At 34.3% G+C, this 27,847-nt stretch overlaps 1 protein-coding gene and 1 pseudogene across 8 annotated transcripts in view; one reads left to right on the top strand and one right to left on the bottom strand.

Annotated features, from left to right (window-relative positions):
- The window catches only part of LOC130046538 (uncharacterized), a 248,343-nt gene that overhangs the window by 194,211 nt on the left and 26,285 nt on the right, over window positions 1–27,847 (top strand). For 4 of the 8 annotated variants that reach the window (XM_056144042.1, XM_056144039.1, XM_056144040.1 and 1 more), the window contains 3 exons: window positions 22,865–22,885; window positions 23,222–23,272; window positions 23,494–23,523. In XM_056144042.1, the coding sequence (XP_056000017.1) occupies window positions 22,865–22,885; window positions 23,222–23,272; window positions 23,494–23,523 (102 nt within the window). Of the gene's footprint in view, window positions 1–5,848; window positions 5,965–6,348; window positions 6,430–18,499; window positions 19,109–19,668; window positions 19,690–20,013; window positions 20,068–20,673; window positions 20,716–21,166; window positions 21,209–21,659; window positions 21,702–22,864; window positions 22,886–23,221; window positions 23,273–23,493; window positions 23,524–27,847 lie in introns of those variants that run through there. The other 4 variants (XM_056144045.1, XM_056144044.1, XM_056144046.1 and 1 more) reach the window with 4 other exon arrangements.
- Window positions 8,779–13,660, bottom strand: LOC130048044 (P2X purinoceptor 7-like; annotated as a pseudogene).

Below are 27,847 nucleotides of genomic sequence, written 5' to 3'. Positions count from 1 at the left end.
CTCTACAGCCCAGTAGCTAAGTACTTCGTTACTAGCTTCAAAATACGGATGTATATTTAATTGCTGTTATAGATATAGAAATTCATTTCAAAATTAAGGATTATATCCCTCATGCATAGCTCTTATCCTTAGACGAATTTGACTCCACATTTTTTGGCACGCTGTTTTTGGCTATAATATCTCTAAAACTTCATTGTTATTTCGGATTTCAAACATTTCGGTTGATCATCACTGAAGAGACATTATTTGTCGAAATGCGCATCTGGTGCATCAAAATTGGTACCGTATAAGTTTTACATCCATTCCTTTTGAAAATTTCGTAAACAATAACATATTGAAATCTTTGTTGAAAAAACAAATAATGATCTCTCTAGAATGAGCTTCTGTGATAATGTATAACATTATTTTTTGTGAAACCTTTTAAACACATTTGACAGTAGATTTTGATCATTAGAAGTGCAAAACAGAATTTTAGGGAATATCGTGAAGCAGTTCCTTTAAAAGCCTTACTCTAGGATCATGAAATCTACAATTTTGGCAAAGGGTTACCTGCTTCATTCAGTTCCAATTTCACATCATTAGCATTAAGGAAGACGTTAAAACTACTCTTGCATCACCGGATAATTTCGTTATTTCCAACCAATGAAAATTGTCCTTAATGTAATAGAACACTGTTGTGTCATATTACCCACAATGCTATTATTGCACATACATCACAAGATTATCGAACATACACCACAATATTATAGAATATACATAACAAAATTTAGAATATACATCACAAGATTATAGAACATACATCATAAGATATAGAATATACATCACAGGATATAGGATATACATCACAAGATTATCGAACATACACCACAAGATTATAGAATATACATAACACATATAGAATATACATCACAATATATTGAACATAAATCACAAGATTATCGAACATGCATCACAAGATTATCGAACATACATCACAAGATTATCGAATATACATCACAATATATATAATATGTATCACAATATATAGAACATACATCACAAGATATTGAACATACATAGCAACGTTTTACACGCCATGGCAGTCAAGGTGTGAAAAAATTATCTATGTAAAGCCCTCTGTCTTTATTAGAGGTGTAGCAACCCTGGCATGAACTTATAGAATGCCGTTGGTTTCAGAGTGTCAAGACACCAAGATACAGCCCAGCACTTGTTCGCAATAGGTACTCCTGTGCTGTATCTGTTGTGTGTATGGCACAGAACACAAAGGATGTGTGCGGGACCAAATATGAAAGTCCATAGACTTTGGTGTTGTCTCAATGAGCTGTGGCACTGGTATGACTTTTTAATGCAAAGCTTGATTGCCGGAGGTACAGTCATTATGGCCATTTTCCCAGCAAACTCTGGCATATTCTCGCGGTGGTCATCATCGTCATCATGGAGATGCAGCCAACATGTCCCTTGTCCCATTCCAATGTGACATTGACAGGACCTTACTATCACCATCAATAGTTTCAATGCTAAGCTTCGTCACCGGAGGAATAGTCGTTACGACCATCTCCCGAGCTGATTCTGACATTTTCTCATTGGTGCGATCAGTACCATCACTATGTCATGGAGGTGCAGTCAACATGACAATTGTCTCGTTCAGCTGTGATACAGGCGGAACCTTACTATCTCTACCCAGCCCCTCAATAATTTCAGTGCAAACCTGAGTTACCGGAGACATAGCTGATATAGCCATTTCCCCAACAGACTCTGACATTTCCTCACGGAAGTCCTCGGCTCCATTACTAGATCCTGCACCAGTTTTTACATTATTTTAAACAAGGCACCCTAATTTGGATCTAACCGAAAAGGTGCTGAAATGTCTAATTTTTTTCTGTTGTGCCTACCCATGATTTAGACTGTTGCATGTGAACAGCTTGGTCTATAGAATTTTTAGGGATTTTTTTCACTGAATGCACCGCATTTAATCCAGCCTGTACATCTGGTACCCGAGCATCCAACTGCGATTACATTTTAAACATCCATTTTTCTAGATTATCGAATATGTTGCCGAATTTTTGTTCTATCATGTCTACCATGATTAATAATTTTTGTCTAATTCCTCTGACACATGTTCAGGTAGTATGCATTTTATCTGAGGCATTATCTGTGTTGGTTCCATTTTGGGGGATTGTGGTGTTGGTGTCATTCTCATATTCACGCACATTTTGGTATTAACTTTGTAAATGTTGTCTAATACAATTAAAACAGCTTGTATTAGGAAACAAACGTACTGTTACGAAACATCTTTATCTGTTAACCAACTTACTTTTAGAAATTGTCAAAGACAACATGTGTTTGATGAGCATCACCTATTTATTGTTTAAACTTTTTAAATATTGTCTAGAATAATCAAAACAGCTTATATTAAGAAATAGACGTACTATTATGAAATAGCTTTATCTATTAACAACATCACTGTTACAGATTATCAAAGACAATATTAGTATGGAAATACTGAATGGGTCGATCCTTTGGATGAGACCGCTAAACCGAGGTCCCGTGTCACAGCAGGTGTGATACGATAAAGATCCCTTCCAGCTCAAAGACTGTAAGTGCCGAGTATACATGTAGACCTAAATTTTCAACCCTTCGCCTGCAATGGTGATGTCTCCATATGAGTGAAACATTCTCAAGAGGGACGTTCAACAATATACAACCAACCAACGAGTTATGAGATTGATCAATGTTCGTTATCTTCACCTTTTCCTTATTCTGGATTAGCCTAATCTCGGTTGGGATTTGGACTGACGCCTTCACCGAATCTCGAGACAATCCTTTATAATTCATATCTGAGAATTTCGACCGGTTCTAGCAATTAATGTGCACTTAGATGACACTGCTGTTTGCTTCAAATAAGTTAGTCGACTATCATACGAACTCTGTATTGCTATTAATGCTGCATTACTTACCGTTTAAGCATGTAAATTCCATAAAATAAACATCACTCCGTTCAAATGATGATTTCCATAGCACAATATTTTATCTCCCGAAACTGAAGAGTTCCTACAGTTTTTTTTAAATTAGCGATGTACAAGTAGGTATGTCGAAATACTATGTATTAGTAATTTGATAAACCAGACTATAGTTTATGAATTGGAGTAAGAAATAAAACTCAGAAATGATATCTAATGCTGCATATTCTATTTGATATATGTACATGTAGCGTATTGCAATGTTCAAACATTATGTCTACTGATATAGTGCCAGGGCCCAACTAAAAGTCGACCAAAAAATAATAAGCATTTTTCTTAATTCATTTTTGCATATTGTGAGAAGTATACTGAATTTAGGGATGAACTTTGTATTGGTTGTAATATAGATTGATTATGTATAAATATATTAGAATACAGAGTAGGATTATATACCATTTGTTTTATTGTTTTTACATTGGCGAACTTGGTTACCCTATATTTAGGGTTCTATAGACCCACCTTTAATCTTTGATAATAAATTCGAACCCAAGCGATATAACTGCCTGTGCGTACAACATGAAATTGCTGTTCTCAAGAGAAAAAAAAATCCAACACAGCCCGACATGAATATTTAATTTTGAATAATCCCCCATTATGTCTAGCACCAATATAAAACTGTTCTCCTGTTGTGACTCCACCCTGGTCAGAGTGGTTCGAAGCTCATGTTGTATACATCATGGATTTCGTGGGTAACTACACACGACCAACATACCCGTATCAACACGTCACTGCAAATTACTTCCCCTGTCCGCCACTTTTTGGTGAAAAAATCTTGCCTACCGTACGTTGGTCTTTGCAAGTTTCTTATCTCCATGTTTGACTTTTATTATTTCTTCATCAGTTGTAAACAGCTACAATTACATGTAATAATGCCCCGAGATAAACTTGTAAGAAATAACTTACAGATGTAACCTCTAACATTTGGTAGGATAAAGGAAAACTTGGTTTTTCACCGATTGACTTTTGACCGAACTCGCAAAGGGGGATAATTAAAAGTACTGCTTGATGCACAGTTTCAAGGTTGTCGTGTTTTTAAGGCTAGCTTTTTTTTATCCTGATCACATCAGGTACAATGCCTTTAAACATCTTGATTTGTTCACTGAAAACGCCATAATGTATCATTTCAGCATTTAGATTTGTCGTTTGGGTTTACTTTTAGGGAAGTCCTGGTCGCTGCTAAAATACGGAGCGGAAAACAGAAAATATTAATTCTATCATATGTAATAATAAGGCTTAATCATGAATAAGGGAAACAGAAATTACAGTGAGAGCTGGAAGTCATCCACAGAATCCCACGTTTCATACACTTCATACTAATGCATATACATTTTAAACCCATTAGCTTATAACTTATTATGACAAAAATATTAAACAAGCGTCCGTGGGTACCGCCCTTTTTCACCGACTTTGTTACCCCCCCCCCCACCCCCAACCCCCTATATAGTGACGGGCGTTGAGAAAACGCAGAGCGGAAAATATTACATGCAATAATGTTATGGGGAGGACAGTATTTTGTATAATAAAAAGTTTTTTATGAACAAGGGAAGCAGAAACTACAGAGAGAACAGGAAGTCATCCCCGGAATCCACCGTTTCATATACTCCATACTAGTTAATGCATATGTATTGGAGGAATATATCTTCTCCACCGATGCTGCTTTCAATGACTTTATTTTGGATTCAATATCAACTAAATTGATACCACCTTAACTTATATTCCCAATCATTGTGCTTCTTTTATTTCTGTTCCCTTTGTTCCAAATGAAATTAATTTTTTTATCAAGAAGTTTGGTTAATTAATCTTTTTGGATAATCGAGTATACATGTAGATGCTGTATATAATTAAATTGTGATATAGCAAGTGTTTTAATTAGACACACTTTCCCAAAAGTAGTAAAAAGCCCCCCCCCCCCCCCACCCCCCTGATTTAAAAAGCTTTTCTACATCATCTATCGTTTTGGTCCATTTATTTCTATAACATATAAAAAACAAACTATTTGATATAGGTTTTGGTCATATTTGGTGTAATCAAGAATATAATGACGTATATTGTATATTTTTGTGCAGCGTATTGTTGAAAAAATCAACTCCTCACCAAGATGTAAAATTTATAGTTACAGTTATGACTATTTTTCATTGTAATTTTACTTGATGAAGGCTATACCACATGTTTATAAAAAACACATTAGTAGAATTAGAATGTCTTCGCATAGTCTCGCCATTGAGAATGGACGTCATTTTAATGTTGTATGGAATAAACACTATTGTAAACTTTGTAATTTAGATATTGAGGATGAATTTCATTTTATTTTAAAATGTCCTTGCTTTATTGAATTGCGCAGGAAATAAGTGTAAAAATGTTCAAAGAGTTGTGTAATTTGGGAAAATATCTTTACTGTGCCTTTAATTTACGTAATGATTTACTTATATAGCATTCTCTGTTTATAAATTCACATCAGTATTGTGTAACAGACCATATAAAGCCATGCCATGCCATACAATTGTTAACTGGTTTATTATTTTTGTAAACATGTATGCCATAAGACGTATGTCTTCAGCAATAAAGAATATATATAACACAAATCGTTGTCATGCCCAATATGTATACTAGTACATAATACCTTTATACATGTGTCATTCATCAGTTTTACTAAATAGTACTTTGATATCAAATCCACAAGATAAAGAAGTGATAGAGCTGTTTATATCAGAAAAAAAAAAGCAATCATTTCACGTATCATGCATATATTATAAGCTACACACCACCAAAGCCCAACAAATGCACAATTCCGGCATTTAAACTTGTCTTTAAATGGGAAAAACCCATGACCGAAATTCAATATATATATCGATCTATTGTTTCATTGTCCTCTACCCTGCGTCATGTAGGGACAAGACAGAAACTCGTGAATGAATATTAGATATAGGGTGTCCTGCCTTTGACGGTGAGTAATTATTTCTTTTCTTCACTGAGATCAAACTCACTTTTAACAATAATCTACAGGTGTAAGTTCAATATTCGACTTAACACCTGTTGGGACTGGTTGGGTTGCAGATTTAAATTCGCGAGCTGTCAGCTGTAAAGATTTGAATGGCAGACTTGAAACTATAGTGTACAGTTATAACAGAGGCATATTTTACGCATCGTTTTCTGAAGGAATTAACATATTACTACAAACTTAATACTGAATATAGAATTGATACTTTTTGTTTAAATTACATACAAAAGGAAATGACAGTGATTTGAGCATATTTTAAAAATAATGAAAAAAAAAACACTTTGGAATAGCCCGTTACTAAATATAGTGGTTTACTCTGTCTATGTTTAGATTGTGTCCACGGTACCGGAGAAAACTGACGACATGGGATTTGGATGAAAGCCTGACGAGACATTCACGGATATTCCTTCGGTAAAGTTTAAAGTTGTTGTTTAAAGTTGTTTACACCTCACGAATCGATCTCTAAGCCGCTACAATGTAGCCCCTGTTTGTTTACACTCGTATATTGTTGTGCACCTGTTCATATTTAGTACAATCTGACAAGTGGTATTCATTTAAAAAGCTTACCAAAAAAGGGGGGATAGAAACTGACTATTCTGAACGACTTATAAGTGTGATCGGCGGAGAAATAACTTATGTTGGATAAATTATTGGTTCTATATTTTTTCACTGGGGCTAGAATGGAATACAATCTAAGCACACACTATCCACACTTCAGGTGCCCATGGATACAATATGATGAAATAGATTAAAATTTAAATAGATTTGAATATATTGAAAAAAGATTCTAATAAAAATAGATAGGTTATATTTAGTCTAAAGAGGGCATCAGGAGAAATATACTAGCGGAAAAAAAAGAAACTGTCCATTATTTAGTATCTGAAAAACAATAAGTAGAAAAATAACAATGAACAAATTTTATTTTTTTGTAATACTGTTAATAACAAATTTAATCGTTACAACATTTCATAATCCATTAATGTTAACGTCGAATAACGTCAATTTCAGCACACTCGAAAGACACCGATATTCGAACTTAAATTAACAAAATTGATAACACGTGTGACCACCATTTGCATTCACGCAGCTTGACAACAGCACCTCATTGATGCCACTAAAGTGTTAAGAAATGCTTGAAAGATGTTGTTCCAGATATTGGTTAAAGCCTGGCCTAAATTAACCAATGTCACTGGTTGATTTGAATTTTGGTAGATGCCTGTTGTTGTTTAATATGAAGTCATTGTCCGTTGTGGATTTTAAATTATTTGACTTCTTATCAGTAAGTACCTGTACATAGCCATTTTGATATGGGACTTATTAAGGATAAAGGGTTTTATAATTGTTTATTTCTTTGTCATTGCACTACTGTGGCCTGAGGGGTGTCAAATCCTAAACGTTTTAAAGATATTTTTTAAATAAGGAACATGAGACAGGAAATCTGTCCATTATCTATAATGATCAAGATTTCTGTATAAAAATTTCATGGCTCCCAATCTCCAGCACTTGGGTAGGAACCAGATTGGTATTTAGTGAAACTACATGTGTGTCAGTTTTAATTCTGTGCATGTTTGCATGGCTATAAGAAGCATGTAGCTGTTTATCAAATTTTAAAAGTTCCTACCCCATCGCCAGGTGGTCGGGTTGTCAATTGGGGCTCAAATGGTACATGTGTATATAGTGAAAGTACTTTTACATTTTTTTGATTATCTCTTACTTGCTTCTGTGTATTGTGAATAAATACTCGTGCATTATTATGAAGAGTAGGTAGCCATATGTCAAATTATTCAGTTTAATGCAAATTGTTTTCTTGTGTGCTTACAATGATGAATCTTGTATGCAAGTTCGAGCTTTGCCAAGGTTAATTTCTTCTCCTTCTTCTTCTTTGAAAATGTTCTAAGTGACACTTCCATTGAGAATTATAGGGACATTTCTGCAGTCAATATACCTTGATTACCTTATTTATGTATAAGAATGCAAATACAATTTGCCAATTAAGAATGGCAATATGGGGAAGGGTTACAGATCGAGCCAAAATGGGATATACACTGGTGATATAAACTACAAAAATATCTAAATACATGCAATATAAGCTGCAATTGTTGAAATTAGCATGAAGGCAATTACATATTGCTCTATAATAAACAGATTTATTTTGGTGAACTAATTTTAGTGTAGAATCCATGTTGTCATTTAGGATTAAAGTTTCAGATTTTATTTATCTGTGGAATTAATTTGATCCATTAGTGCATTGCAGTCCATAGCATTCTTGTGTATTTCTCTCCATCTTCGATGCCTTTTACTTATACATTTTGCATTTTAACAATCTATTTTTGAGATGTGGAAGAAAATATGTCTAGTACTTTATAACTAATCATAATTGTATGGCCAACTTCAGTGCATTGTATACCGGTAAACTGGAAATAAATTAAGCTTACTGACATTTTTTATGAAAATGGATCTTCCTTGTGAAATTTGATGTTCCTGTACTATAGCAATATGTTGATACAGTTATTTAAGGGACAAGATCTAAGAAATTGATATAAAAAGAAAACAATTGAAATTCCAGTGGGAGGGGGTGGGTGGGGTCAAATTCCATTAATTTTGTGATTGGGGGAATTGTCAATTCTACTTGTTTAAGGTACATATACTTTTAAAGATTACATATATACGGTGTGATTAACAGTAGAAAGGGTACATAGAATGTTATTATCATGATTATTATTTCTAATTGATAATAAGTTTAGATACTTTAGTTTATACTTGGATGTGGTAGGGTCTAAATGAAAAGTTAGTGAATTTTGCTTTTTGAAAGACATTGAACATTTGATCTTGCCACTGAATATCAATTCTAATGCACACACTGATTCATTGTTGTTTGTTTGTTTCGTTTCCCCCCCCCAAGATTAATATAGTCTTCCCTGGACAAAACACACATATTGTCCTCAGGGTTCTGGGTATTTGTTGCGTATTTTCCAAACACAAAAGCTTGGAATGACTTTTCTCTGCCCTGGTCCCAGCTTTCCATAAGTCCAAAGCTTGTACTGTCTGTATGCAGAGTGTCTGTTCCCCCTGTTATAATCATCATCAGCTGGTTAAGCTAACACATCTTCTCTATATAGGCGGGCCAGGGCGAGGACAGCCTCATCAAGACACAGAACATGAAAATCCTAATTACAATTTATATATCAATTCATACAACACTGCAAAATAAGGATCTGATAGAAAATATAACTTGTACATAGAATGAAGAGATGTATAATAATTTAGTGGCAAGGTACATACCGGCAAAAGGGTTGTGCACTGTTCTGGACTTCTGCCACAGCAGACCTTTTAGGCATGTTACGACAGCTGTTACAGGTACACCAGGATTGTACGTCTGGTACAGATGTAGGCTGACCAGGAGCTCCAGGTCTTGCCATGTCAATTATGTCCAATAACAAATTAGACTTGCTGATCTGGATGCTACTTCAATGAGCATTTGCTGACATGCCTCATGGGTGAGGCTCTGCACATGTCTCTACAATATATATATTATATAAATACATATATATATATATATATATATATATATATATATATATATATATAGCAATATTCCATTATCACCTGCATATGGTGTTCATATATCTCAACTGATTCGATATGCAAGAGCTTGTTCTGGGTATAGTCAGTTTTTAAATCGAGGTAAGCTACTGACAAACAAGTTGATGGTACAGGGATTCCAACACTCTCGATTGAAGTCAGCATTTCGCAAATTCTATGGTCGTTATAACGATCTAGTTCGTCAATACAACCTCGCATTGGGTCAAATGCTGTCTGACGTGTTTCATACCGATTGTTAAGCCGTTCTTGGCACACTGATTTTGACTGCGGATAACTCCGTTTACCTGATCAGGATATGGGGCTCACGGCGGGTGTGACCGGTCAACAGGGGATGCTTACTCCTCCTAGGCACCTGATCCCACCTCTGGTGTGTCCAGGGGTCCGTGTTTGCCCAACTATCTATTTTGTATTGCTTGTAGGAGTTATGAGATTGATCACTGTTCGTTATCTTCACCTTGCATATAATATATATATATATTTTTTTGACTATATATATATATATATATATATATATATATATATATATAATCCAAAATATAAGTAAATATCCACAGAATTTCAACGAAGTTTAACTCGGCTATTGGTTTGGTGATGCGGGCAGGCGGGCGGGTTGGCGGGCGGTTGGGCGTCAACAATTGGTTTCCGGATGATAACTCGAAAAGTTTAAAATGTAATTAAATGAAACTTTTATATATTGTTGGGTACCAGGTAAGGGAAAGTCCTATTGATTTTGGGGGAAAATGGTCAAAGGTCAAGGTCACAGTGACCAAAAATAGAATGAAAATTTCAGAAAAATTTGGTTTCCGAATGATAACTCAGACAGTTTAAATCCGAATCAAAAGAAACGTTGCTATATTGTTGGGTTCCAGGTAAGGAAAACCCCTATTGATTTTGGAGAAAAAAGGTCAAAAGTCAAAGTAAGTGACCGAATATAGAATGAAAATTTCAGAAAAATTTGGTTTCTGGATGATAACCAAGAAAGTTTAAATCCAAATCAAATGAAACTTTAATATATTATTGGGTTCCAAGTAAGAAAGACCCCTCATGATTTTGGAGAAAAAACGTCAAATGTGAAGGTCACACTGACCGAATATAGAATGAAAATTTCAGAAATATTTTATTTCCGAATGATAACTCAGAAAGTTCAAATCCGAATCAAATGATACTTCACGATATTGTTATGTACCAGGTAAGGAAGACCCCTATTGATTTTGGAGAAAATAGGTCAAAGGTCAAGGTTACAGTGACCGAAAATAGATTTAAAATTTAAAAAAATTGGTTTCCGGAGGATAACTCAATTTTTTTTTAATTTAAATTTTAATCAAATGAAACTTGGATATATTGTTGGATACCATCAAAGCAAGGCCCCTATTGATTTTGGAGAAATAAGTTCAAAGGTCAAGGTCACAGTGACCGAAAATAGATTGAAAACTTCAGACAAATATGGTTTCTGGACAGTAACTCGAAAAGTTTAAAACTGAAATTAGTTCTTCACAATTATAAATATGCCACATCATTCCTGACTTTACAATGTATCCCATGCAACTCGGTTCATGCACCCCTGGGTGCATATATTGATTTTATTTGATTGTTAACACATAGTTCAGAATTCAACTGCTATGTAAACAAACTTGTTATTATTATTGTACATATTGTATATTTTTTTATCCTGCACAGACCAAAAGTCGGCTGTGTATTTATTTCCTTTTCTTCTTCTCATGTAATATTTCATAACGCTGTATCATGACGTCATAATGATCTTTGTTAAAGCGTCAATACAATCCGTCACATTTGACGTCATAGTTAAATATATAATGTGTAACTAAGCAATAATGTCATAACTCTTGAAATGAAAGCGGTTGAGTTATTGCATTATATATATGTATAATTTTATAACATATACATATATAGAGAGAGAAATAGATACCATGCATATAAAGTGCACACTAATTGCATGTGCATCATGCTGTTTTGCTCAATATACCCTCGAGTGCCCAGTAGTCGTGCGCTTAAGAGAGTATCCGTTTCAAGAAACAGGTAAACGAAATATTAGCTTATTTCACATGATATTTTAACTTACCATGTTATAATCTTACTTTCTCTTTATTCAAAATATTTCAAAACGGTTTATCATGTTTATTATTGAGACACAAAGCAAGTGAAGTTCAACGTCAGCCATATTTGTTTAGGACCAGTAGTCGTGCACCCGGATGTAACAGCTAAATGAGGCCAAGAAAAACACATTTTTAGTGTGTGGTAACTTTTTTCATTCATTTCTTAAATATCACATTCGTTTTATGCATTTACACTTATATACAGCTAATGGAAATGAAATATTTCATTACACTGATTGCATTTCACAGTTTGATGAATTTCAATATGAAACTCAAAATACCATAAATTTCACAACAGAATAAATATGATAGGCATCAAAATAACATCAAAGTCAACTATATTTCGAATAATGAAACTGTTCAAAACTTGGTAATAAACATATTTCAAAAGTACACGTGTTTACTCTATTTACAGTGGGGACATTTATACTGATCACCAATACGAATCACTCTGATATCAGTGCAGTAGTTTAAGTGAACCCAATGTCTGCACATATCACATTGCACCCACTTCACAAAAATTAGGGATGCACTTTGTCGGACGGCTTCAGGTGTGTACTTTTTACAAATACAGCACAGTTCTTCCTCAGAAATGGAAACATCTTCGGATAAAAGATATCGGTTTGTAGACCCAGGTTCCTGAGAATGATCCTTAGTATGATGAGAAGTGTTTATCTTCTTACTACTCGTTGGGCCCATGTAGGAAGGTCCAGGTTCCTGAGAGTCATTGTTAGTCCGACATGAAGTTTTCTTGTTCCTTGCATTTGCGTGGCTTCCTGTCCTAATAAAGGTGCTGGTCCCATAGTGACCTTCTCCATATCAACTTTCCCTTTCACGCGGTCACGAAGAGTTTGGACGGGGACACTATATTTCTTCGCTGCCTTACGGACACTAATACCCATATCCTTGACAGCCAGATAGGCATTGATAAGTCGAGTTGGACTGTATTGTCTCAACCTAATATCTGTTTTTTTCTTTGAAGTCTAAAACAGTAAAAGAGATAACTTTATCACTTTACATGTATTAGTCTATTACTAGTACTAACTTCAAATTAAAAAATAAAATTTTCATTTCATCAGATTACCAAATCTCTAATGATTTTAATTAATACTCTTAGAGTTTGAGAAATTTGATTTATTCATAGATGTAACATTTTAATATATATGGTAGATTAGTGTACATTATTAGATCATATTATAAAATTAAATCGATGAAATTTATGAAATAAAGTACTATTCTTTAATAACAATTACTACACACTAATTCCCTACGTTTTATACAACCTTCCAAATAAAAATAAGGACTACCAAATTTTCAATACACCAACAATTAAAATATTTGGCCTCGTAAACAATTCAAACTACGTGGTAGCCTTCACCTTGGGTTATGCTAATTAGCCATGTGGTTGGTATGTCCACAGGTTGCGGTTCAGTATGATTAACATATACTTTCACAGACAGGGGGAAAAGCATTAACAAAATGGCGGGTATTTTGGGTGTATAATTGTATTTTTATCCTTCTTACCTGTTTGTTTCGCATATTTCACTCTGAGTAAAAATACGGACGCTCTCTTCTATTATCTTCGAAAATCAGCTGCTCGTGACGTAATATTTGGGCACGCGCCCCGATTATGACAACAAACAAAATGGCGCACGACTACTGGGCACGCACGACTTTAGGACCTTCAGCCATAATTTGATACTCAGTCATTGAAATGCACAAATTTGATATTCAATACTAACCTTAGCAATTTCTGTTCTTTGCTCGGTGCGTTGGAGAACTTCCTCCTCTTTTCTGTTTGACCTGTCTCTTCTTACTGCTGACCTTCCTCTATCACGACCACGGCCACGTCCGCGTCCTCTAGGCTTTCCTCTACCTTTCACAGGGGAAACAGCGCCAGTTGAAGAAGTTGACTGGAATTGCATTCAAAGTATATCAAAAGAAAAGAAAATCTATAAATACACACCTTAGAAAAAATTTACTAGTATTACAACGTTCGTATTTTGCCGTTTTGAGTATCTGGATATCGTCAAATGCGATATAGTATCAGAATACACAACTTTACGCGAATCATATTACTGGTGATCTTACCTCTGTATCCATGTTTCATTGAAGTCTGAACTAGTCATGTGATTGTCACATGATTTATCTTCTGAATATGCATAAGAAATGACCGAGATACAGATGTTTGTAAACATCGATTTAAAATCAAATAATTCTTGTTAAAACAGGTGAAATGATGTTTAACATGTCGTATAGCCCCATAAATACGTACGTACGATAATTTATCAGTGTTTTTACAAGGTGGACAAAATTAGTCGGAATTCGGACGATACAGCTTTAAATGTATAGAATGCTAAGTGCCTTGCTTTCTCTTGTAACTTATAAAATTGCATCAACTGTACATAGTCTACATGCTCTTGATGTATGTGTTTAGTTAACAAGCATAAAACTTAATTACATAATGGTAAATGTAATATGATTAAAATAAGGTTCGCCCTTTTTATGATGTAGCGACAACATGAAAATAAAGGAGCGGATGGAGGACCTGATTTCAATCAGATTGACATACTGGCGTATTCATTGGGAAAAAATAGAATGTTTATTCTGATTAAAAAGGAAAACAACTTTTAGGGTCTTCTATTCTCCTTTTTCATACAAGTTTTGCAAATCTATTTAGTAAGAGTTTCGCACCTAAGTTTGTAGTATTGTCAATTTTTATGGAAGTGGGAAATATTAACAAATTAGTTTAACTGTATGTATGTATAATATGTTCGGATTAATTGAATAAGTATTGAACCATTACCTACACAGCTATGCCATTTTACGTACTTGCGCTGAAAAGTTGAGGCGCTAATTTTCTTAATGAAAATACTTTTTATCCCATGTATCATACGCAAATTCATTAAATTTACAGGTTTAAAGGATTCGATTTACTGATAACAGTCTGCAAAATAACTCCAAATCATTCTAAGATTAATTAAGATAAGACATTTTTCCAATATTAGAAAACTTACTGTTTTTCTGTACAGAAAGACAACGGGAAATAAACATAGAACTCCCACCATGAAGTAAAACTGCACAGTAGTTTTAGCAAGTGTTTCCTGAATATATACCATATAGATTTACTTGGTTGATACTGTATAATGAATATCAAATATAATTACATTTCAACAAATGTTTCAACTTATGAACCATGCATGTATAGAATGATCAATTCACTAAAAAGTACTGAGAATGTAACAATCGCATTTGTATGTGTAGATACACTGTAGTTATATTTGTACGTACTGTTACATAATCGTGTACCTTATATTCTCAAAGTGGCCCTGTTTTGGAATCAATAAATAAATAAATTGATTGATTGATTTTATATTGTTTAACGTTCCTTGTGTGAAATTTTCACTCACATGGAGACATCACCACTACCGGTGAAAGACTGCAAAATTTAGGCCGATGGTCGGCGTTTACGGCCTTTGAGTAAGGAGTGATCCACCTGCTGTGACACGGGACCTCGTAATTTTGGTCTCATCCGAAGGACCGCCCCAAGTAGTCGCCTCTTACGACAAGCAAGGGGTATTGAGGACAAGGGCTGCGTTCAAACCGCTACGGCTAGCTTAGAGTCTAGGTATAGTAGCTGATCTGTGCCATTTTACCATGTGTTGTCTTTATTTTGAAGGGAAAAGTAGCTTATATTATCATTTTGTCGTCTTTTCGTTATTTCGAGACGAAACGTCACTAAATATCGTTTTGTTGTCTTTTCGCCTGGAAATAAAACAATAAAGAGTAAAATAACATAAATCAACCACCATACCTAGCCTATAGGCTAGCCGCTACGATATTCGACGCAGGCCAGGTACTCTAACCCGAATTCCCACGGGGAAATAAATAGACATGAGATACGTGCTGTCAAATTAAGATTTACCATTTACAACGCGTTTGTAGAGCAAGGAAATTATATGTAATATGTTATCAAAACACAGTTGTATTAATCGTTTTACCATAGATCAGAGGCATGTCACGTTCATTAGTTTCTAATACCCGTGACGTCATCAAAAGATGATAAGAACATTGATGCATATCAAACTTGCACATAAAAGATAAATGCATGGGTTGAAAAATGTCTTTGAGACCAAAAACTGATAATCCTATTTTATCATCATCAAAATTAATCAATAGATATTGCAAACAAATTTAGAAATGACTAAAAAATGTTTCTCATTCAATAGAAAATTAAGCATCTATATTCCGAGATCGGTAAACATGGTTGGTTGTACATTTTTCAACGTCTCACTCGTTAACTTTGAAGGGCTGTAAAATTTAAGCCTATGTGCATCGCTTACCGACATTGAGCAGGGAGGGATCTTTATCGAGCCACATCTACTGTGACAAGGGACCTCAGTATTTGTGTTGTCATCCCAAGGACCATCTCATTTAGTCGTCTCTTAAGACAAGCAAGTGAGGATCTACTCTAACCCGGATTTCCAAATGAAAACAAACATGTGATGCACAGGCATGATAGAGTAAAATAGATTGATTGATTGAATATTGCGGGACGCTCGAGAACTTTTCACCTAGATAAATTTTACAGCCCTTTGCCGGCAAAGGGCTGCAAAATTTAGGCATATGCTCGGCGCTTACGGTCCTTGAGCAGGGAGGGGTCTTTATCGTGCCACACTTGCTGTAACACGGGGCCTCTGTTTTTACGGTCTCATCCGAAGGACCGCCACATTTAGTCGCCTTTTACGTCAAGTAAAGGGTACTGAGGACCTTTCTAACCCGGATCCACACGGGATTAGAATAGATTTATTTCTTAATTCAGAATCCAAACAGAGCATACGAAAGATTACATGAATTACGACAGCCACGAAACGGGATGACTTCAGCTTCTCCATCATCAACTTCCCTTATTTATGTAACAATATTCCATTATCACCTGCATATGGTGTTTATGTTTATAAACCGATTCGATACGAAAGAGCACGTTCTGTGTATGTAAAACTTATACGGTACCAATTTTGATGAACTAGATGCGCATTTCGACAAATAATGTCTCTTCAGTGATGCTCAACCGAAATGTTTGAAATCCGAATAACAATGAAATTTTAAAGATATTATAGCCAAAATCAGCGGGCCAAAAAAAGTGGAGTCAAATTCGTCTAAGGATAAGAGCTATGTATGAGGGAGATCATCCTTAATTTTGAAATGAATTTCTAAATTTTATAACAGCAATTAAATATACATCCGTATTTTCAAGCTAGTAACGAAGTATGATGCAATTTTAAATAGAAGCATCCACTGACAAACACGTTAATGTTACAGGAGTTTTAATAGTCTAGTTTAAATTCAGAATTTCGCAAATTCTGTAATTATTATCACGATCTAGTTTGCCAATACAACTGTCATTCGGTCAAATGCTATCTGACATGTTTCATAACAATTGTTAGGTAGTTCGTGACACATTGGTTCTAACTACGGATTACGCCGTTTACCTGAACAATATATAGGGCTCACGACGGGTGTGACAGGCACCTAATCCCACCTCTGATATATCAATGGGTCCGTGTTTGCCCAATTCTTAGGTTTGTATTTCTTTTAGGAGTTAAGAGATTGATCTCTGTTCTTTATATTCACCTTTTCAAGTGTTGAATTGTATATAATCCGTCAACATTAGATTACTTGAAATGATATCATACCCTTTCACCTTCTTCGTCAGCAAAATTCCGTTTTGGAAGCTGTATTGATGTCACGAAACATTAATTAAATACAAAAACATAATTCAGAAGGAATAGTGAATGTATAAATGTTAAATGTGTTGCAGGTACGACACATGTAATTATGTTGAATTTGTATTATTTCTCAGTGGCAATACATGGACAGTCGCAGATCCGCTTTTGTTAAAAGGGATTGTACCAGTATTAACAAATGGGCTGTTTTACAATTAACAATGTAGCTATAACGTGCATTTATATATATATATATATATATATATATATATATATATATATATATATATAACTTAATATAATTAACTTAATTAATCTCAAGTGGAACGAGTTAACCCAATTACGTTGACAAATAGTAAAGCTAACTCGTACCCAGAGAGATTCTATTTCAACCATGCATAATTTATAAAAGATAATAATAAGTAACAAATACAAAAAAATAAATAAATAAATGAAAATAAGCTATGTAAACGAAGTAACAAATGAACAAAGTTTGAGAGAAAGATAATGTAAACAACAAGTTTGAATAAGTTAACAAAATGGGCAAACTCCAAACAAAAACAAAGAAGAGGCAGCCCAGGAAATTGAATCAACATCAGACATTCCCGTACTGATCATGTCTAGGGTAGATGTGTAAAAAAAAAACCATAGAATCACGGAAACTGATAAATGGGTTTTACATGTAAGCAATCGGTTATGAAGTTCAAAAAAATTAACAAAGATGGGCTGATTGTAAACAGAATTGAAAAGAAAAAAAAAATGTGTTCAAAAATGGTCATAGTACCAGTGTTAGGGACATGATCAGACGAGTGGGTCTAGATGAAGCTTAAAATCTAGTAAGGGTTTAGCCCGTATTCATCCTGGTGAAGTCAGTAGGTTTGTTGATACCATGCGGTTCAAATGACTTCAACCTCTGCATCCAGAATTTTTCCTTCTGCTTTCTTTCGGTATCTGACCAACTAGGGTCATGATCAATAACCACTACTGTCATGTCCTCCCAATGATGCTCAAATTTTCTTATATTTATATTTGACGCAGACGGAGCAATGGGTGATGTCCCAGGACCCTCCACCGCTCCTTATTTCAGTCCCAGGAAAGAAACGGAGAATTTCTCCCGTCTCTGTCAGCTCATCATGACCATCTGTAGCGATTTGTTCAGGGACATCCTCAGTCGTTACATCAAACCAGCTGACCTGAGGTTAGAGCTAGATAACAACAGAACGAAGCTGGAGAAAATCATGAACGCTCAGCAGAAGGAACAGATTTATCCATCGTCTGGCACCAGTACTCTCGCCTCTAAAGATTTGGATATCTCTGTCTTGTACATCCTTTTAAGGAACATCTGCAAGATTCCAAAGCATCAAAATGGATGGGGAAACCCCCCACCGGATGCTGACACGTGTCTGGCAGCCTGTATAGAGCGAATCAGAAATCAGAGAAACTTGATTTATGTGCACACAGCCATTGGCGAAATAGAAGACACCAGGTTTCGATACCACTGGGATGAGCTGAAGAACTCTATACTGGAAATTGAGAAACAGTTGATAGGTGGTGATATGTATGAACGGAGAGTTGACGAGTTGCTGTCATGTGACCTTAATCCTTCTAGAGCGGAGAAGTATGAAACAAAATTCAAAAACATTCAAGGTAAAATGCTTGAGTTCAAATTTGCATTTTGATAGAGATGACTTAGAACTGGATTTGTGACATCATAAACATGGCGTTTAGTTTCACGATTTCGGTATTTTGACAAAAAAGGCTATTTTAACATATTTTGGTTATTAGAAAACATCGATTGCAGGCCTGGACGAAGTAAAAACAGATATCATAAATTCATCTTTCCAGTACAATTTTGTAACAGTAATTTTTTTCAAGGGTGTGCTTTATGTTTACTGAAAGAAAATTTTACAAAAATGACCTTTCACAAAATTTGATATCCGATTAATGTCATCATTTTTGTTGGGAATATAAATTAAATGACAATAAAATTCAGAAACAAATCACGTGAAACTGCATTGAACATGATATATATATGTTATAAAAGGTTTAATCTATCTAAACAGATATAAACTATAAAGTTTTAGTGGAGCACAGAAAAAATTTAACAATATTTATTGTTTTGAGTTAAAAGTAAATATAGAACGTGTTAACATGAAGTCTAAATGTATGCTGTTATTTATGTTGGCTTTGCTTTCATACTTTTGCAGGTCAATTAGCTGTCACACGAGGTAAAAAGATTACAAATTCTCTATTAGTATAGCATTAAGAACAAGAAGTCATGTAAATGGAAAGGTTTCATAATTATATAGATTCATCAAACTTCATAACCAAACAAAATTAATATGTAATAGAAACTGTTTGAACAATTATTATGTTTTTCTTGATTATTAATGTTGGCTGAAACATGTTCAGATGACATAATCCGGGATCAACACTGAAACATATAACGAAACGTGTTTCAAGAATGTAATATGTGTTTCAAAATCGCCATCATCAGATGGTGTCAATCACAATGACATTTTTTATTTATCCACTGAGGACTGCTTTTTAAGCTGACCAGGACAAATTAGAGGGATGGATGTCAGCATACCACAGTAAGATGGAGGGTAAATTTTCCTTTTAATAAAACATAATTTTTTGAGCCATGTTATGGTCTCCCTTAGATAACTACATGTATTATCATCTTAATGAAATCAAAGATTAGTATTGGAGATCATACTTCACATATGAGATTGATCACTGTTCGTTATCCTAATCTTTCACATGATTTTACAGACTATCTATATCTATCTATCTATCTATCTATCTATCTATCTATCTATCTATCTATATATATATATATATATATATATATATATATATATTGTATAATACATTCATGAACACATTGCGAACTTAAATATTGAAATAGAATAAGATATCGTTATATAATATAATAATAGGTTGATTGCAAACTGACAAAGATTACAAAATAAATACATGCAAGAAACCATTTGAACAACGTTCACATTTTCCTCTATAATCATTCCTGAAGCAAATTCATACGACATAATGTTGTGTAAAAACTTCACGCAACAACGGAAATGATGATATTCCAAAAATAGAATGCAAGATTCTCACTGATGACCTACATCATATGGTATCCTTCATAATTGCATGTTTGTAACTCAACTGCAATTTTGTTAATTCACTCTATATTTCTTTTTATATAGAAAAAATGAAAACGATTGAGAGTACCCAGAGGACATATGAACGTAAGAAATTGTTAATGCATTTTATGTCGGAACTACAAAATTTGATATCCGATTAATGTTATCACTTTTGATGGAATATAAATCAAACGACAATAAAATTCAGAAACAAATCATGTGAAACTGCATCGAACATGATATCTATATGTTATAAAAGGTTTAATCTATCTAAACAGATAGAAACTATAAAGTTTAAGATGAGCACAGAAAGGTTGTCATTCATACTTCTTTATCTACGGTTGATTGCAAACTGACAAAGATTATAAAATAAATACATGATAGAAACCAGAATGTTGTGTAAAAACTTCATCATACAACAAAGGAAATTATGATATTCCAAAAATAGAATGCGAGATTCTCATTGATGACCTACATCACATGGTATCCTTCATACTTGCATGTTTGTAACTCCATTGTAATTTTGTTAATTCACTCTATATTTCTTTTTATATAGAAATGATGAAAACGTTTGAGAGTACCCAGAGGACACATGGACGTAAGAAATTGTTAATGCATTTTATGTCGGAACTACAAAATTTGATATCCGATTAATGTTATCACTTTTGATGGAATATAAATCAAACGACAATAAAATTCAGAAACAAATCATGTGAAACTGCATCGAACATGATATCTATATGCTATAAAAGGTTTAATCTATATAAACAGATAGAAACTATAAAGTTTAAGATGAGCACAGAAAGGTTGTCATTCATACTTCTTTATCTACGGTTGATTGCAAACTGACAAAGATTACAAAATAAATACATGATAGAAACCAGAATGTTGTGTAAAAACTTCATCATACAACAAAGGAAATTATGATATTCCAAAAATAGAATGCGAGATTCTCACTGATGACCTACATCATATGGTATCCTTCATACTTGCATGTTTGTAACTCCATTGTAATTTTGTTAATTCACTCTATATTTCTTTTTATATAGAAATGATGAAAACGTTTGAGAGTACCCAGAGGACACATGGACGTAAGAAATTGTTAATGCATTTTATGTCGGAACTACTAATATGCATGTATAGATCAGAAATTAGGTGTCGGGATATCAATGTACTGTAAATGATGACAGAAATTAACTAATGAAAAGGTGAAGAAAGTAAACTGTTCAATCACATAAATCCTATAACGAATACAAAATTAAGAATTGAGCAAACACGGATCCCTGGACATATCAGAGGTATGATCCGATGCATAGGAGGAGTAATCATCACTAACCAACCTGTCACATCCGCCTTGAGTCCTATATCTTGATTGGATCAACGGAGTAATCCGTAGTCTAAATCGGTGTGTACAGAACGATCTAACAATTGGTATGAAAAACGTCTGACAGCATTGGACCCAATGACAGGTTGTATTGGCAAACTAGATCGTTGTAACGACCATATAGTACACTGTAATTAAAATTCTGACTTTAAACGAGACTGCTAAAACCCCTGTATTATCAACTTGTTTGTCAGTAGCCTGCTTCGATTTACAAACTGATCATACGCAGCTGAGAGACATAAACACCATTTGCAGGCGATGATGAATTATTGCTACATCAATATGGAGAACTCGCGACGGAGAAGCATATATAATCCCGTTTGTCATAAAATTGAGTTGTTAGTTTGCCGTTAACATTTATGTTCAATAAAATATGTACAGTAATTACGAAGCAGATATGGAGGACTCTGTGATGTCTTTTATTTCAAGTTCACTTAGATATATCGAATGGACGTTTGAATCAAAATGGGATTTTGTTCTTCTCATGTAGAAACTTTTGAATAAATTCTGCCTCATCAGGATATATAAACAGGTCGACGGGTAAAGGAGCACAATTCGTGCCCATGATAATTCCAACAGACTGTTGGAAGACCTGATCACCAAAGATTACGAAGATCTTGTCAATGAAGAACATATTTTTTTTTCAACTTCAGAATACTTGTGCACAGAATCGGAGTGGTGTTTAACAAAATATATTTTTGAATGGCAATTGCTAGATATGAATATTTCCCTTTTCCAATTTTCTTGAAGAATATATTTTAAAGCTTCACAATGTTTATTGATCCGAGTGAAATAAAATTTAGAATGTATTCTAACAAAGTCTAAATGTATGATGTGGTTTATTTCGGTATTGCATCCGTAATATTGCAGGTCCATCAGCTGCCAAACGAGGTAAGACGTTTTAAGAAATGTTTGCTTATACTTTTTCTAATAGTGTAGCATTTCATTTACAACAAGATATGATGTAATTGCAGAAGTTTCTTAATTAGAGATTTACCAAGCTTATAATCAAACAAAAATATTATCTAATGGAGACGGCTGAAAGAATTATGACATTTTTCGTGACAATTAATGTTTGCTGGCATGAATGTTTATTGAAAGAACATAATATGTGATCAACACTGAAGATCGATTTTAAAAATGTAATATGAGTTCTACAATCGCCATCATCAGATGGTGTCAATCACAATCACCTGTTTGATTTATTTTTTGTGGACTGCTTTTAAGCTCGCCTGGACAACTTAGAGGGGCCGCAGTCATCAAGCAGTCATATAAGGGGTAAATTTTCCTTTGAATAAAACATAATTTCACGACTCATGTTATGTTTTCTTTTATATAATTATAATCATTTCATTCAAAAAGAGTAGTATTGATGATCATACTTTACATTTGACTTAAATGCAATGTATCTTTTCCATGATATTGATGGAAATATAACGAATTTGAATATTGAAATAGAATCTTGTACCGTGTTATCATCTTTACCTCTTGTTTTCAAGGTATTCATGAACCGATGACAATCATGCAGGGTAAGTAGCGAACTTCTCTACATTCACTCATCTAAATACTATTTGAATCACAAACCTCATTATCAGAGCTTCAAGATCATGGTATAGATGAAAAGGAATGTTATGTCTATATAAAGAACAGCAGTGTTACGTCCATGCATAGTAATCAACCTTCCAAGGCATAACGAAGAGGTGAAGATGACGATCAGCGATCAGTCTCATAAATGATTTTTCCCCTACCCCCACTCCTCCAGACATTTGAAAGTTGACATACTGCATGTATGGTAAACGCTCATAGGAATAAAGAACAGTTACGATAACCAGGGCCGAATCCAGGATTTGTTTAACGGAAGGGGGATTAGATTTGGAGCAAGTTGATGACATCATTGCCTAAAATGTCTTGAGACAGAATAACTGGTGCAATATCTGATCCCAAACACTAAAATCACACAGGAAAATTGAATTGAGAGCAAGCCCATTTACTAATTCAACATTTTAGTCCATCATTTTACATATTCTTCGACAGGAGTGAAAGTAAAGAAGACGTCCTGTCTTCAACTGAAAGACTGGGGTTCTCTGAATGTAGGACTTTCCAATCTACATGATATCAGGTCCTCATTTTACAACTACATGTATATCGAAATATTCAGTATAGGCATGTCCAGTTGTACTGTAGTTAAAAAAAGGAACACGTAGGTGGTTTATATCTTGGCACTGTCGAGTTTATTTGTTCATTTTTGTAATTAAAAAGTTTGAATGCAGTAATCAAAGTCTATATGAAAAGGTGAAGATAACAAACAGTGATCAAATGTTATGACCAAGGTTAAAGGTTTGCGAACTAACAGACGGACTACAGGGGCATACAATGGAATGAGAAAAACATGAAGTTTTGTTACTGTATGAAAACTACAACAACATATAGAAGTCTGAAATTTTACCAAAGACATGGGTTTTTTTGAAGTCGAAGTAAAGAAAGGTGCTGTGGTCGGCTATATTCTTTTATTGTATGCTAGTCCTAAACGTGGCATACCTTTCATTCAATGCAGATATTATTTCTTTAGTACTTTATGTTTCCGTTGTCATACATGTATGAAACACGTTCAGTATATAGTATTTGGAATATAGGTTATAATTTCTGAATGATACCTCTTGGTTGTATTTTTGTATCAATTCAATTTCATAATGAAAGGTTTATGTACAATTTCAATTTTATGACAAATAACAAGAAAATAGAATCTTACATACATTTGGGACCTGAGTGTAGGGTTCTATATCGTTGACTGAGGGTTTGTAATGTAATTTTAGATCAAATATGAAGATCAATAATTTATATTTGTTTAAAGTTCACATTCATTAATGGACATTTTTTTGTGATTGCATTCATACGTCGATTGAGGTAAGCGTTGGACTTTCCATGTTGATTTGTTTTGAACAGTCTTTCGAAGATTTTACATCGATAGTGTTGTACCCATGGTGTTTGACTACCGACGGTTATACTGAAAAATGGTCATTTGTGACATGTTACTCACATACCGATTACCTTTATGTGTTCGTAACAACTTGTTCAAATCCATCGCATCAATTTCGTAGCGATATTTTTATCTTCTAAATTTGGGGTCCCATGAGAAGAGGTACATGGCCGCCCCATCCTCGACCTGATGCTACAATTGAATACAGCACACTACGACATTTCAAGATTATGCAATACATCCTTAAATATAAATCTTATACATACTGTTTTGTTTACATCAGAGCGGATCTTTCAGACTTCGTTAGCAAAAGAGATAAACCGCGATCATCAAAGATCATTTTCGTGATTGAGTACATTTGATCAGCTGTATTGACGTTATCCTTCATTGGAAAAAAATAAATGAATGTAAATGCATAACTTGTTAACATAATCAGTTCATTTTAAATGGAGGGAAACTACAGAAAAACAAGTCTTGATTAAAGTCAAATTCTATGATCTAATTTGCTTATACAACCTGTCGTAAAGTCAATTGCTATCTGACGTGTTTCATACATGATACACCGTTCTTTACACACTGATTTTTGACTACGGATTACTCCGTTTACCTGATGAAGAAATAGGTCTCACGGTGGGTGTGACAGGTCAACAGGGGATTCTTATTCCTCCTAGACACGTGATCCCACCTCTGGTATATCCATATTGATGTTGACACCTTTTTAAAGCTGAAATAGAAGTAAATCTCAACAATAGAGAATCACAAACGTCTGTTTTGTAGAATAATAAAAGTAGATAAAAACCTATCAAAATGATAGATTTTTTTTAATGTTATCAGTTTAGAAAAACCGCTAATTTATAAAAATGTATAAATCAACTGTGGAAATTAAGGAAGTCATTGTATAAATGACATACAGTAAAGGAAACACAGCACAGGAGTTGTTGCCCTTGACATTTCTTTTTGAAATTATGAATAATTAATTATCCATGGAAAACATAAACCTTTTCAGCCCTGCTGCGACATTGGATCTCCGTTAAAGGTCACATCCGAATGACCGGTGATTCTCACTTCTAAATGCTGAGCATTTGGCGAGGGAGCAATCACTATTTATTTTAAAGCCTTAGGTTTGACGCGGCCATGGTACGAGCGGGGCTCGAAGTTACGACCTACAGGTTACGAAGCTAAATAAAAATTTTAAAAAAAATATCTTAGATAGATTGGGATATACTGTAAATGTCAGATTAATTGACAACATGTCATACCCCAAGGTCAACGTCCCAGGGTCAAACACTGTGTTTTCACAAGGTGTTACCATAAAGAATCTATAAACAAGGTATCACAAAAAACCTTTTCAATATCAACAGTTTACCAGCTATTTTGTTTTATCAAGTGATTAAAATTTTGTAGCCCTTCACCGGCAGTGGTGACGTCTCCATATGAGTGAAATATTCTCGAGAGGGGCGTTAAACAATATTAAATCAATCAAATCTTCCCATTCACTACAATATCTAATGAATAAATCGTGGTTAATTTAGGGAATCTGAATGTAGTGAATAAATACTATTCTATATTCAAATAGATCGTTGCATACATGTTTATTACTTTTTTATAGGTACACAAAGCTGAATGTACCAGCATTATAAAACATTAGCATTGATAATACTACAGTGTAGTGTGATACCAATTAGAAAATGAATCATAAAAGCAACGACAAATTTTACTTAAAAAATTTTCAATTACAACTAAGTTTTGTAAAAATAAAGATGCAGTGACATTCAGCCATTTAATATGAACATGAAACAAGAACTATTTTTACCACGTGAGTTTAAGGAAACTGCATAGAAAAGTAATATTCCCACGAAACGTCACCGGAAAGAAAGAATGCAGAGAAGTTATTTGATTTTGGGTTAAGTAGGACAAACGTGCATTGTGTGCAGCATGCTTTTCTATATAAGAAATTAGTTTTAGTCGAAGTTATATATCGACTGATCTGTGTATATCGTGCTGTTGTATTGCATATCAAGTTAAAATCTGAAGAGTAGCTTCATTATTACTAGTCTTGTATTTAAAGCATTTTTGGTACTCTTAAAACAGCTTTATCGATTGTGTCCAATGTTTGTAAAATCAATAAGAAGACATTGTTCTAGATATCCCCAGAGTGCCGTACTATTACACCCAAGCATGTACATTAACTCCACAACACACAAGTGTATGCTATCGCCCGCGGGCGCTTGCAAAATGCATGTTCACTCGTTGTGAAAATTCGCGGAAAGAGAGGGAAAACAGTACGTGCGATCCCCGAAGAACACCGATCCCGACAGGAAATATGAAATTCACTACAAAAGGAAACTTTTTAAATAAATTCATCAATGGACCCGGACTTTAATAAATACAGTATAATCTGTCTAAACAGGCTATGTGTGGTTCCAAAGAAATTGGCCGGTTTGCACAGAGTCCGGAGTGCAGAATGTTGACAATAATGAGAGCTGCTTCCCTTGTATTCACTATCTATACATACGTGTGTAATGATTGCTAACGTTTTAATATATCACAAAAGAATTCAAAATGTAAAAATATAAATGTCAGTGTTTTATTGTCATTTGAAAAAGTTTCAATTTTTATTAAACAGTTTAAAATCTGGGAATTATTCGCGCAATTTTCTGTTGGTAAATTGTCGATTTCGTCTACATCATCGCCGTTATCAAGTGCTACATTATGTACGTTCGTCAAGTTTGTGTTGTGTTCGTTTAAAATTTGTCTTTCCCAGCTTTCATTGTCAATGTATTGCTTTCAATTGTCTCAATTTGTGAAACGGAAACTAATGCAATGCCGAGTAATCGACCGGACATGGCGAGTTGTGCTAACTTAATGCATATCAT

The sequence above is a fragment of the Ostrea edulis genome, chromosome 7 (assembly GCF_947568905.1).
Source record: "Ostrea edulis chromosome 7, xbOstEdul1.1, whole genome shotgun sequence".
Classification (NCBI taxonomy): Eukaryota; Metazoa; Mollusca; class Bivalvia; order Ostreida; family Ostreidae; genus Ostrea; species Ostrea edulis.
The sequence above is the reverse complement of the archived record's forward strand: the minus strand, read 5'-3'. Positions and strand labels throughout refer to the sequence as shown.